At 33.5% G+C, this 14,815-nt stretch overlaps 1 protein-coding gene across 7 annotated transcripts in view; it reads right to left on the minus strand.

Moving 5' to 3' along the window:
* LOC114332415 (uncharacterized) overlaps positions 1 to 14,815 on the minus strand; it is a 434,915-nt gene that overhangs the window by 42,608 nt on the left and 377,492 nt on the right. For all 7 annotated transcript variants that reach the window (XM_050653300.1, XM_050653305.1, XM_050653301.1 and 4 more), the window contains 2 exons: positions 12,057 to 12,244; positions 8,035 to 8,176 (listed from right to left, as the gene is read on the minus strand). In XM_050653300.1, the coding sequence (XP_050509257.1) occupies positions 8,035 to 8,176; positions 12,057 to 12,244 (330 nt within the window). The remainder of the gene's footprint in view (positions 1 to 8,034; positions 8,177 to 12,056; positions 12,245 to 14,815) is intronic.

Raw genomic sequence — 14,815 nt, forward strand, 5'->3', positions numbered from 1 at the left:
TTATATACCGCGTTTGTAGTAGAACGAGCACTTCTGAATCCATATTGCGAGTTGCTAAAATAACTTTTAGACTCAAAATAAGAATATAATTGTTGTTTGATCACCTTTTCAATCACTTTCCCGAATGTAGAAACAATGCTTATGGGTCTGTAATTGTCAGCTTTCGAGGAATCACCTTTTTTATAGATAGGTAGTACCTTTGAGTACTTTAGTGCTTCTGGAAATACTCCAGTTGATAAAATTAAGTTAATAAGATGAGTGAAAGGTGTTAAAACTATTTGGTAAGTTTCTTTTAAAATTTTGCTATTTATTTCGTGAACGTCCTTACAATTGGAATTATTAAGAGATTTAATTATTTGAGCGATCTCATCTTCCACAACGGGTCGGAAACAAAAGGACTTACTCGGGGAAGGATAGTTTCTGTAACTGAAGAGGATATCGTTATTAATAGTGGGAAGGGATGTAATTATATTATCTGCGATTGTAATAAAAAATTGATTTATTTCGTCTGGAGATAGATCTGGTTGTACCGAACTGGATCTTGTATTGCCTCTTTCGAAGTTTAATATTTTCCAGCAGTCTCTAGGTTTATTATTGGAGTTAGTAATAAAGCCAGAGTAAGCCGACTTTTTAGCATTTTGTAACTGCCGATTATATTCATATTTTTGTTGTTTATATAGTTTGAAAATATCGGGATCCTTAGTGACATCTGCAATGTGTTTAATGAGAGAAAGATTAGATCTGTAAGACCTTAATTCGTCATTAAACCATTGCACGGGTGTTATTTTAGCAGTTTGTCGTACTTTTTTTAATGGAAAAAACTTTAATATTAAGTTGTTATAAGTTTCAGTTAAAAAGAACATCAAGACATCGGGATCGTTATTGGTGTCATAGAAAAAGTCCATCTTTGTACTAGCTAGTGCATATTTAAGCTTCTGCAAACCAGAAGAAGTAATAGACCGTTGAAGTGATTGATTAGTGTCAACAACTTTAAGATCAGAATCAATAGATATAAATTGTGCTCGATGGTCAGAGAAACAAGGTTCAAATACGCCCACCCTGTAGATATTTTCAGAAAAGTTAGTCATAATGTTATCGATGCAACTACTGGATTGAGATGTGATTCTAGTATAATCGTTTATCGTTATTTCTAGACCAAAAGACATTAACAGATTTTGAATATCATAAGAAGAGTCAGATTTAATTTTAAAATTTATATTAAAATCCCCAAGTATAATAAGTTTGTCTGCTTTGTTAAGTAAGAATGCTATAACATTCTCAAAATTCACCAAGAACAAGTCACAGTCACCATTACCTGATCTGTATACAGTTAAAACATTGGTTCTCATTGAAGGTATATAAATTGCACAAAACTCTGAAGTTTGTTCTACGTTATATTCATTTAGATTAAGAGAAGAATACATAAGATTTTCTTTTACATAAATTGCAACGCCACCTTGCTTCTTTTCAACCCTACAGAAAAAGTTAGCTAGTGAAAAGCCGGAGATGTTAATTAATTTTAGATTTTCTTCAGTTTGCCAGTGCTCTGAAAAACATATGACGTCATAGAACTTTTTATCCGCAAGAAAAGCATTGATCATATCGACTTTATTTGATATACACTGTAAATTGACATGAAACATGCTTACCGTGCCTTGTTGAATTAGGTTATTTTGAAAATTTGATGGAGGGTTAACGGTCGTTTCTTCATCCTTCATTTTATTTGAGTATGTGTTGGACGCTTCATAAAAAACCTGCTTACATAGGAGCCTACGGGCCATAGTTTTGGGTCCATCGCTAAACCAAAATGTTGTTCAAAAATTGAGACTTTAAAGGATGAATATATGTTGGGATGCTTAGCCGTTAAGGACGTACATATCACTTCTGGAAAGTGTTTTTCTAACATCTTCTTAAGATTATCTGCCGTTGTATGCTGGTTTACCCTAGTAACATGAAGATGACTAAATTTTGGGACACCACTGATTTCAGAGTTTTCATTATTGCCAATAACAATAGGTCCATTCCTTCTTTTATACCTAACAGTTTTCCATTCTTGCCCATTATTATTTGGAACTGGAACCGAATTTTTACTCTCAGTATTTATCAAATTCTCATCGTTTGTTAAATTAATGATATCTGAACATTTTGCCTCCGTTTGTATTCTTAAAATATCAGCTGATAATTGTTTATTATTTTCGATTAAGGAAACAACTTGTTTATTTTTATTGGTACTATTTTTAAATAGAGTTTTTGTTGGGGAACTCCTTTCTTTATCAACAACAAGACTTTCATTTACAGCAACATTTTTTGCGGGTGTAGTGTTTTCGTTTTTTTGATATATTTTACTGCTAGACTGTTTCGGTCGTTCAAAATTTGGGTCTCTGAGTTGGCCGAACAGAGTGGAGAAACCGAGTTGTTCAGGCTTTTAGTCTCAGTGGTGAACTGAATGTCGCGTGATGTAAATTGCTACTACTGAGCGGCCGTGGAGTAACGGCATAACCGCTGGCCTCATACGCCAGTGCACGTGGGTTCGCGCCCCGACAAAGACAAATCATTTTCATTTCTAAAAATGATACGAGCCGTCTCACCGTGCCTCGGAGAGCACGTTAAGCCGTCGGCCACCCTGGGCTAGTGTACATCGACACTAGTTACTTGGAACAGGGTTAAAGATGTAAATGGCGCCGGCACTATCCGAAAGGATCTCCCCGGCAAAAATGCCATACGATATTATTATTATAATCGATACTACATATATTGTAAATCAGGAAAATATAAATGTATATAAACTAAGTTCTTATTTTAAATAGTGTTTCTAATAAATTAAATATTACGTGTGTGTTCTAAACGATTGTAAATACGCGAAAAATAAAGATAACAGATTATTAATCGGGAAAATATAAATGAATATAAAGTATGTTCTTATTGTAAATAGTGTTTCTAATAAATTAAATTAGGCCAGGAACCGAAACTTTTCACATCGCAATTTTTACAGAATATATTGATTTCCTTAAAAAATTGAGGATAAGCAGTGGATGGTCAAAGGATCAAAATATGTTTGAAGCCGAAAGGGGCTTTTACCATGGGGGAGGTTGCCACCCCATGTCGGGGGGTGGAATTTTTTTATTATATTTTGACCGCAAAAGGTGATACAAACATTAATTTCAAGCAAAAAATGTTCTATACATTTTTTTGATAAAATTAATGGATTTCGATTTATTCGCTATCGAAAGTGTTAGTTTTATATCGAAAAAATCAATGTTTTTCGATATACTCATTTACGATTCACTCAATTTTTGCGGCAGAAAAAAATTTTCAAACCAAGTTCTTGGGAATTAAATAACCTACAATTTTATATTGAAACGTTTTTTCGTATCTCTGATGCTAATCTTTCTATTCTGAAGAAAATGGCATTTTGTACCAAACTACAAAAAATCATTATTCGCTTTTAACTCTAGCTTTTTAAAAACTGATCATTCTAAACTTGTCAAACTTCTAGAATATATTAATAATACATAAATAAATAAGAATGAATGAGGTCAATGACTAAAAACACCGCTAACTTACATTATTATGCTTCCAATTGGATTTCTCTTTTTTTTTAAATATATTGATTTTTTAACCGTAACTTTTTTATTTTTTATCTTAGAAAGTTTGTTAAAACAGAATTTTGTATGTTTTTACAGGATCTATAAGCGTATTAATGTTAAATCTTTTTATAATCCTCAGTCGCAAAAAGAGGTGACTTTGAAAGGGTTGGTAAAGGTGGTTTTTGTATGTTATTACAAGTTTTAATTGTCACTAGCTCACTCAATTTTTGCCGTAAAAAAATTTTTGCAAACCAGTTTCTTGGGAATTAAATGCTACTGTTGATATTCTGAAGAAAAGGTCATTTTTTTTACAAACTAGAAAAATTCGTTATTTGCTTTTAACTCCATTATTTTAAAAACTAATCATTCTAAGCCGGTCAAACTTCTAAAACCTATTAATAGTACATAAATACAAATGTCCAGATAAAGTCAATGACTAATTTTAATGAGGGTGGTGATTAGGAGGTTGCTTCCCATCACTTTTTCGCTGAACAAAATAGGGACTGACATTCTTTTCATTATAAGTCACTTAATAAAAATAAGTCACTATAAGAAACAAAAATAAAAAAGAATAGAAAAAAAAGAAGTAAAAAAAAGTGTTTCGCACAAATTAAAATATATATTAAAAAAACACAGTAAAATAATTAAAAAAAAAACAAAATAAAAAAAAAGCTACACAATGTACCAATGTATCTATAAAAATAAAATTGTAGAATGTACTTATGTTATAAGAAATTTATGACTATGAATCTGCAAACAATCAGAAACAAGTCTGGCTAATTGGCTCTGCCAAAGCCATTTTTCAAAAAAAAGTCACTTAATTTTTGAGCTAAACTTGTTTTTATTTCTGGAGATAGACATTTTTAAATGCTTTAAATTAGTCTTAACAAGTTGTCCTCAAAAATGCATAGTTTTCCCATTTTTTGAATTTGAAACTACAATATTTAGCATTTGACGAAGAAGAGCCAACATACATTTAATTAATTATTTTATATAATAAATTATAGCTCAATTACTACTGGTCTTAAAGAAAATTAAAAAAAAGCTTTTGTTTATTTTTTGAAAAGATACATTTTTGTTAAGTCAAGTTGTTTTGATAAAACGAAAACTTTTGGAGTTATTAGCAGAAAACTTACTAAACATTGATTTTTTAAATATAAAACTAACACTTTCGATAGCGAATAAATCTAAAACTATCAATTTTATCAAAAAAATGTATAGAACGTTTTTTGCTTAGAATGAACGTTTTAACCAACTTTTGTGATTAAAATATAATACAAAATTTCCACCCCCCAGATGGGGTGGCAACCACCCCCATGGTAAAAACGCCGTTCGGCATTATATAGATTTTTATCCTTGGACTATCCACTACTAATTCTCAAAATTTCAAGCAAATCGATCCTTCATTACTTGGACTAAATTTGAAGTGTGTGTTATCATGATAGTAAATACGTGAAAAATAAAGATAATAGATTAAGTGTTTTCATTTAAAATAAAGTGTTAAAAATATAAATAAAGTAAATTCGTAACATTGGTGTTGAGAAGTGAGATTTGAAAATGGATCGTGTGATCATGGTTTCTCTGTATCAGTTAAAAATTAGACACTCGCGTCCTGAACTCGAAAACCAAGAAATAAGCTCTGCTGGAAAAAAGACTGATTTAGTTCAAAGTCTGAAGAACCCCCAACAAGAAGAGGGTTCTGATCCAGAAATGTATGCTTTTGAGGACAAGCATGCTACTGTGATTTCGTCAATTTCAAAAGTTTTTGGTAATATCTCGAAAGTCTCGACAGAAATTGCATCGTTAGAAAAAAAGTTTCTGGTGACATTGCATCTTTAGAAAACAAAGTTCCAGGTGATGATACATCCCTGGAAAGCAAAGTCTCTTACTAGATTTCTTCTTTGGAAAGCAAAGTCTCTGCTAACATCTCTAAGGTCACCTCTGATTTCGACAAGATATCGTCATTAAAAAACCAAGTCTCTGCTTTCGAAGAAAAGATGAAAGAGATGGAAAATAAGATAGAGGAAACAGGAAAGTAGACAGAGGAGTGCAACCCATTTTAACAGAGATAAGAAACGATGAGCCCGAAGCAGATTGGAACCACGGCCGATAGTTGAAGGGAGTGGAGATTATGATCGGGTTAAAGTCCCGACGGAAAATCTTCATGGAACAATTATATGAAACATCTCGAAATTCGAACAACTCGAAAACATTCGAATCAGCTGCAAGAACGAACGGATGGTCCGAAAAACAAAAGGCTGTAAACCTGACTATTGCTCTTCGAGGAGATGCTTTTGATGTGATTCATAGCCGTAGAGGAGAGATGAGTTCGAACAGCTTAAGAAGAGACTAAACATGCACTTGGTCACACTTGGAGCATGTCTATCAGCCGCTGTTTAAAAATCGAAGACGAAAGAAAGATGAAGCTCTTCAAGAGTATGAGGTAGAAAGTAGCAGGTTAGTACGATATGCTTATCCAACAGCTCCCGAAGACATGATGGAAAAGTTGGCCGTTCAAACATTTATTGATGGTCTTCGAGATCATGAAAGGCAGAGAACACTGCAATCAGCTACGCAGGCATCTGGTGGGTACAGGAAAGTTAGGACTGTGACAGAGGAAGAGAATGAAGACAAACTTGACCAGCTTGTTAATATTATGAAAGGCATTACATCCAAGAAAACAGAGACCATAGGGTGCTGGAATTGTGGTGAAATGGGACACGTACGAAGTTCATGTAAGTACCCTAGGTACAGCACAAATCCAGAGACTCACCAGCAGAAAAACTAAAGCGGGTCGGCCTTGGTGGAGCAGCTTCGATCCGGGATTTTTCCAAATACCCTCTCATACTAATATCCATACTAATATCTTCTTCGAAATGTGGTGAAGTTGGTGTAGATGTAGATGGAGAAATAAATCCTAAAATAGATAGACAAATAACAGATTAAAAGCTGAAATGAAATGAAACACTCCAGCCATCAATGAAGCCCTGCAAAGGCAACTGAATCATTCAAGGTCAGTCCTTAGACATTTCAAGCAGCCCTACATCTTCCATAGGCCCTAACATATTTCAGTAGTTATCCAGAAATCTACAAGGCTTTGTTTGAGTCGCTTAAAATCCATTGAAATGTTACAGGTGATACTTGAAGTCTTCCAGAAGTCCCTGAAATGTATCAGGCGTCCTTAAATCCTTCTAATACCCTTTAATTCAAAAATTCAAGGCAAATGAAATAGCACAGGATCTAGAACATTATTTTCTCATAGTTTCAATTTCACCTCGCAGTAATACAGCGTTTTAGAGGTTATGTTATGTTTTGACAAGTAAGGTTATGACCAATGGAAAATTGTTTGGTAAAGGCAGTTTTGTAGCACTCCAAGAATCAGTAAGGTGTCCTAGACGTAACTGGATAATTCAAGGATAGTGCTGACTTTTCCAGAGGTTATTGAAATATATTAGGGTTCGTTGTAGTCGGGTATTGTTATCCGGAAGACAACGAAATGTTTACGGCAGCTTAAATTTTCTAGACGATTTAATGCAGAGTAGAATAAACACAAATTAAACAATAACATAGAAAGGTGATACATTTTCTCCTAGTCACAGAGTATTTTTGAGGTTGTGTTAAGGTTTGAGGTTAAGTTGTATTAGTAAAGTTATGATAGGTTACGTTAGTTAAAAACATAAATTTCATCAAAATTATTGAAAACAACAATTTATTTCTGTTTGAAAATAGTTTTTATCTTATTAGATACAAATATGACCCAATACTTCTAAGTGAAAAATAAAAAAATGTATTTATCTGTCCCAATTTTTACTAAAACTATGATTTAACATTTTTCATAAACAGGGACCATAAATATTGCCTTTTATGATATTTTTTTCACCTCCACTCTTGAAAGTAGGATTATTAACCATTATAAACTTTTTGTGTGTGTGTTTTGAATGACTTAAGATCACGAGAAAATCAAATAGAGATAGGGAAGTTGGTTAATAATGCTTCTTTCATTCATTCGTTCTCAAAGTCCATGCATCACATGCCTAGATCTGTCAACATTGGCTTAGGTCGATATTTTTCACGTTGTCTCAGAAAATGATAATAAAAAATGAAGTACCAACACATATTTTGGTTTTGAATTGAAATTATCCAACATTAATGTCTTTCAAACTAAGTTTACAAGGTTTTTTCTGGACTGGACAGTGTTATTATTCATAAAGTAAATAAATATCTAATAAATTATTATTCATAGAGGAAATATCAGATGAAAAGAGCTGAGGTAGACCTACGTCCAGGAGTAGACGCGTACAGTTTGATGATTTTTTTTTCTTTTATGGTCTTTGAGAACTGTGCACATTTAGCAATATATAGTTTGATGATGATGATGATGAAATAAATATCGAGATAAACCAAGTTTTCGAAGAAAATTGCCCAAAGTAACATGGTGTAAGCTTACCGCTGGGCACCCCGTTAACGGGTGTATATACAAACTGATGAGTTTCAGATGTTTTACCACTAGATATAACGCATAACCGCACCGCCACTGGTACGGTGATGTCGGTTCTTCGATAGGGCGGTATTACACATACGAAATGTATCTGAAACAAAAAAAAAAACAAAAAGTTTATACATTTTTTCAACATAGACAAGAAGATTAAATATATTCAGACTTATGACGCTTTATACACTTTAAAACCGCTTTTGGTGAGGTAAATAAAGTCTAAACTATAAAAATCCTGCAATTTTTTGTTGGTGTAACGTTAGATTTTTACTGTGTGTTAAAATTTTACTCTCTGGTTTGGTGTAAGTACCTCATTGGAAAAGGTGATATTACATTATCCTATGTTAAAGCAAGATATCTATAGTCCGTCCCACCTTGACTTTACAGTATAGGGAACATAGGCAATATAGTGCTCATGAGAGTTTTTAGCGCGGTGATGCCGATTTTATCAAAAATAATTTGTAATCGAACATTAGAGAGATTAAATTAACTGCCTTAGAAAGGCAATCTACAATTTTAGGATTCATATGCGTAATAACTATAGTATATCAAACAAACTTAAACGCATACGAATCCTAAAAGTGTAAATTGTCTTTCTAAAATAGTTTTAATTTAATGTCTCTAATGTCCGATTACAATTTTTTTGATAAAATCGGCATCACCGCGCTATAAACTCTCATAAGAACTGCATTGCCTATGTTTCCTATACTGTAAAGTCAAGGTGGGACGGACTATAGGTACTTTTTTGGTTTCTCCTCGATTTGTGGAAATGGCCAATAGTGGAACAATTAGAGAACAATTTTTTTGGAGTTTTACGACACCTCCCACCTATCTTCCGTATCACTGATACTCAAAACCATTTGATGATTATTTAGAGTCTACATTAAATTATCACTTACATGAAGATATTAACTTTATCGAAATAGTCGAAGAACTTAAAACCAAAAGGGCATAATCACCACAACATCTCATAAGCGAGTTAATCGGGAAAAACCACCTGGATCCCACATAGTAGAAACATTTATCCAAACCTGACTTCAAACAGAAACAGATCAACTTGGTTAATTCCTGAAGCACAATTTGGCTTCAGAACATAGCACTCCAACGAACATGAAGTACTCCGACTAATCGAATACATTACAGGTGGATTCAATGACGATCAATACATAGGAGCTGCCTTCCTGGATGTAAGCAAAGCCTTTGACAGAGTCTGGCATCAACATTTACTATTAGTCCAGTAGAAAGTTTTTGTCGGGACAATGAGCAGCCAGGTTGCAAATGGATTTTTTGGGTACTATATACCTAATACATTATAAACACAAAAATGCCCGTCACAGTTCGGACGAGAAACTTAGTTATTAACAAATAAGGTTCAAAAATGGCAGTTTTTTCGTTTAAATCGCTATAGGTAAAAATAGGGTAATTAAATATCTTATTTATAATATTTTTCTTTTAGTAGATGAGCCAAGGTTTAAAATGGCACTTTTTGAATTTTTAGTCCGATCATTTTTTGCTTCGGAAATTGCAAAATAATACTAAAATTTCAAAAATAAAAAATGTGCTATAACTTTTGCGAAAATGGATTTAAGACTTTCATATTGCATGGAAAGTTGAGTCAAGCATTCCATATAATGCACAAAAAATTTTAAGACGATTCGTCAATTAGTTTAAATTTTATTCAATTTGTTTATCGCAAAGAGCTTTTTTTCGCAATGTTATTGTTCAGAAGATAATAACGATATAGCAATTCTGTGGAAACCACATGCAAGAAGAATAGTTATATTTTCAAAGTATTGAAAAAAATCATTAAAAAGTCGCTTTTATTACTCCGAAAAAAGTTTAGTACAATAGAGTCATTTTTGGCTTCTAAACAATTTGAATAACTTTATGACTATAGAGTAAATCTACTTTAGGATTTCAAAAGCTGGTATTTTTAAACGAATTTTCAGAAAAAAACTTTTTGCCTAGGTTGATTAGGGTCAAAGTTAGCCACTTTTATTATTTAACTCACAGTTACTACCATATACATCAAATTATCCTGTAACAGTGTTAGTTACCATATTACTCCGAAACGGCTTGGCCGATTTTTATGAAATTTTACACGTATATCCTATAGGATGAAGAATAGGTTTTAATCTATTTTTTATGCCCATAAGTTATAAGGGCCCCCCTGACATTTTTTTTATTTTTTTGGACAAAATTTTCTAACTTAATTTTATATGATGTAGAATTAAAAAATACACACAACCCTTAATTTTCACTCTTCTATCACCAACCCCTATTTGTTAATAGCCATCTACATATTTACATCTATAAATTTCTCCTGTCACAGTGTTAGTTTCCATACTCCTCCGAGACCGCTTGACCGATTTTTATGAAATTATATATGTATATTCGGTAGGTCTTAGAATCGGTCGTAATCTGTTTTTCATATCCCTGAGTGACAAGCGGTGTTCCCCCTAACATTTTTGTTAGGTGGGGATGTGTGTATATAACGTACTCTATAACAATACGAGTACATGCAAATTAAAAAAATTATTATCAAAATCCATTAACAAGCTCTGGCCATATTAATCGCAGCATATATTTGAAGAATTAGGTTCATTTTTTGAGTGCACGGATTTTATTAATTCCCCTCCACCGACCACAAATTAATTCCGTTCGGACGCCAATTTTAAAACTTTATTAACCGCTCTGTTTAGGTTCAAAGTTTACTCAAACTTTTACACATAAACTATATACCTTCAACTTCATAATGGCTCTAGTTAAGTTGCTTAATTGTTATAAACAAAGTAGCCGTCAATTAAATAAAAAAGTGGCTAACTTTGACCGCAATTAATCTAGGCGAAAAGTTGTTTTTTGAAAATTCGTATAAAAATACCAGTTTTTCAAATCGCATTGTAGTTTTAGCCTACAGTCAATATTAACAAAGTTATTCAATTTGTTTATAAGCCAAAAACGAAAATATTTTAGTAAAATATTTTCGGAGTGGTAAAAATGACTTTTTATTGATTTTTTTAAATGCGTCAAAAATATGACTATTCTTCTTTCATGTGGTTTCTACAGAATTACTATATCATTATTATTTTCTGAACAATAACATTGCGAAAAAAAAGCTCTTTGGGATAAACAAGTTGCATAAAATTTAAACTAACTGACGAATCGTCTTAAAATTTTTTGTGCATTGTGTGGACTGTTTGACTCAAATTTTCGCAAAAGTGTCTTAAATTCATTTTCGCAAAAGTTATAGCAAATTTTTTTTTTCGAAATTTTAGTTTTATTTTGCAATATCCGAAGCAACAAATAAACAGACCAAAATTCAAAAAGCGCAATTTTAAACCTTGGCACATCTACTAAAAGAAAAAATATTATAAATAAGATATTTAATTACCCTATTTTTACCTGCAGCGATTTAAACGAAAAAACTCCCATTTTTGACCCTTATTTGTTAATAGCTAAATTTCTCGTCCGAACTGTGACGGGCATTTTCGTATTTATAATATATTAGGTATATAGTACCCAAAAACTCATTTGCAACCTGGCTGGTCAAGTGTCCCGAACGTGGTATATTTTTGCCTTATTTCCCTGGTGTATATACAAAATGAGAGAATATGGATACAGTGAGGCCATGACCCTGTACCTTGGCAACTGGACGTTCAGGGTCCGAATAGGTAAAGTCCTGTACGAGCGCGGGGTCCGGAGTACCACAGGGAGCAGTATTGCCACCCGTACTGTAGGCCATATATCCAGCTGACGTTCTAAGAACACCCGCAACTCTACTCAGCCTATATACAGACGACACTGCTATAGCGGCGAAACAAAGAAACCTGAATGTAGCCGTGAGAACCTACAGGATAAAGAAAGTAAACACAGGGTAGGATAAAGAGAGTAAAATTGTAACATACAGCAAAAATTTAAAGGAGTAATAATTTAAGGTTACAGCGGTTCTGTTTTTTTAGTAACTACAAATCCCTTACCTGATGAAGATGCTCTTTATCGGGTGTTACGGTCTGCTCCCACCTTACGTGGTTTTCTTCATACTGTTGGAACACGACTCTGGTGTCTTTGAGGAAGTTTTTACCGAAAACGAACAACTCTAGGCCTCCGCTGGCCGGACATGAACCTAGAGACTTTTTGGAAATCTCGGGAATGCCAGGAGGTTGGGCTGTGAAAGGAAAAATATGTGAAAATCTTTTCAAGAGATAAAAAATACGTTTTTACTGAATTTAATGAGAATCAACCACAATTGTGATTGAAAATATGCTTTTTTAGACGTCTTGATACCGAGACGTCAAAGTAAATGTATGCTCAATTACAATGGTAGTTACTTTCTATTCCGAACCACGTTAAAAAAATTCAATTCAGCAGTTTATTGGTAAACTGTCGATGCATTAGTGGAATAGATTTCTAGCATCGCCCGATGGCTTGATTAAGCCTTGGGTTTACAGTTTACTTTAATCGTTATCGACGACCTAGAACTGGAAGGTGTAGACACCTTCATATACTTAGGCTTGCTGCTAACTAAAGATAACAATGTCAGTGAAGAAATAAAACGAAGAATAGTGCTCGCCAATAAGTGACTATTGCTTAAGAAGATAGATGGCCTCAAAAATACCTAGAAAAATTCAATTGACTGTCTACAAAACACTAGTAAGACCAGTGCTAATATATGGTTCAGAAACTTCGTCACTTACACATAATGACCAAGAACTGCTCAAACGTTTTGAGCGAAAAATCCTAAGAAGAATATATGGAGGGATAAAAGAACAAGGCTTGTGGCGCAGGAGTTACAAATTTGTGTTTTATAGAAGTTTTGGAGAACCCGGCGTTTTAAAATTTATTAAAGTAGCAGGCCTTAGATGGATATGGCATGTAATCAGGCGAGAGGAAGATGCCATAGCCAGAAAAGTTTTTGACCGAAGAGGGCCGATAAGACAACGAGCAAGAGGAAGACCGAAACAGAGCTTGCCAGAGACAGGGGCGAATGGAGGATTGTTCCGAAGAAGGCTTTGGCTCATAAAGAGCTGTAACGCCACTGATGATAATGATGATGACGATGATAATTGCCAACCAGTCGGTGCGTTTTGATTCAGTTCCGTCTTCTTACAAAGTCTCTCTGATAACGGGCAGACCTAGAAACACGTGTCATAGGATGGTAAGAGACTCGAATTGAATCAAAACGCAACCGCCTATGTTTATCTATATAAATAAAAATGAATGTTTGTATGTATGTATGTACCTTATAGACTCGCAAACTATGCATTTCATCATATGATGACCTTAATCAAAGTTGTTGTACATGAACCTGGGAAGGTTTCTGAGTTGGTACGAGTAACCTAAGTTAAAAAGTGGGCTTGCCCCCCCCCCCATAATTATTTTTTATTTTTTTGGACAAACTTTTCTTTTTTAATTTTATATGATGTAGAACCAAAAGATACATACAATCCTAAATTTTCACTTTTTTAACTTCAACCGTTATTTTTTAATAGCCATCTAAATATTTCCTCTTCTATACAGGGTGTTTGATAAAGAATGGGCCATGGGTCAGGTTCCTGAGGTTAAAATAGGCCGATTTAAGCTAACTTGCCTTAGTACAAAGTTTATAATAACCGAGATACAGGGTGTCAAAGTTAAACTTTTTTTTATTTATTATTGAATATTTCCGGACAGGTATGAGATAACAACATGAAATTTGGTATGTGGGGGTTTTTTGGGTCGATTAAACTAAATTCCCTACCAAAAATTATGTATTACCCAGAGGGCGCCACATACGCCTTTCAGCACTCATTTATTACGTTCAATTTTTTTATCCCCCACTCTGTATAATTTTGACGTTAAAATTTTTATTCTCCTATTAGTTTTACTTAAAAAAGGTATACTTCTTTCATCTCCATAAACTCAACCGTTTTCGAGATAAACGCATTTTAAATCTGCGATACACCATCATTTTTAGCATAATATCATTGTAGTTCCACCCGAAAAATAACTTAAAACTATAATAATTGTGCCAGTTCTCAAATTTATGTCATTGCATCGCAAGAAATTTGCGATACATTTTTGGATAATTTTATGGTTTTAAGTTATTTTTCGGGTGTAACTACAATGATATTATGCTAAAAATGATGGTGTATCGCAGATTTAAAATGCGTTTATCTCGAAAACGGTGAGTTTATGGAGATGAAAGAAGTATACCTTTTTTAAGTAAAACTAATAGGAGAATAAAAATTTTAATGTCAAAATTATACAGAGTGAGGGATAAAAAAAATTGAACGTAATAAATGAGTGCTGAAAGGCGTATGTGGCGCCCTCTGGGTAATACATAATTTTTGGTAGGGAATTTAGTTTTATCGACCCAAAAAACCCCCACATACCAAATTTCATGTTGTTATCTCATACCTCTCAGGAAATATTCAATAATAAATAAAAAAAAAGTTTAACTTTGACACCCTGTATCTCGGTTATTATAAACTTTGTACTAAGGTAAGTTAGCTTAAATCGGCCTATTTTAACCTCAGGAACCTGAGGTTAAGCTATGGCCCATTCTTTACCAAACACCCTGTATAAATAAAAATTAATGTATGTATGTATGTACCTTATAGACTCGCAAACTATGCATTTCATCATATGATTACCTTAATCAAAGTTGTTGTACATGAACCCGGGAAGGTTTCTGAGTTGGCACGAGTAACCTAAGTAGAAAGGGGGCTTGCCATCCCATAATTATTTTTTATTTTTC

Source organism: Diabrotica virgifera, chromosome 6, assembly GCF_917563875.1.
Source record: "Diabrotica virgifera virgifera chromosome 6, PGI_DIABVI_V3a".
Lineage (NCBI taxonomy): Eukaryota > Metazoa > Arthropoda > Insecta > Coleoptera > Chrysomelidae > Diabrotica > Diabrotica virgifera.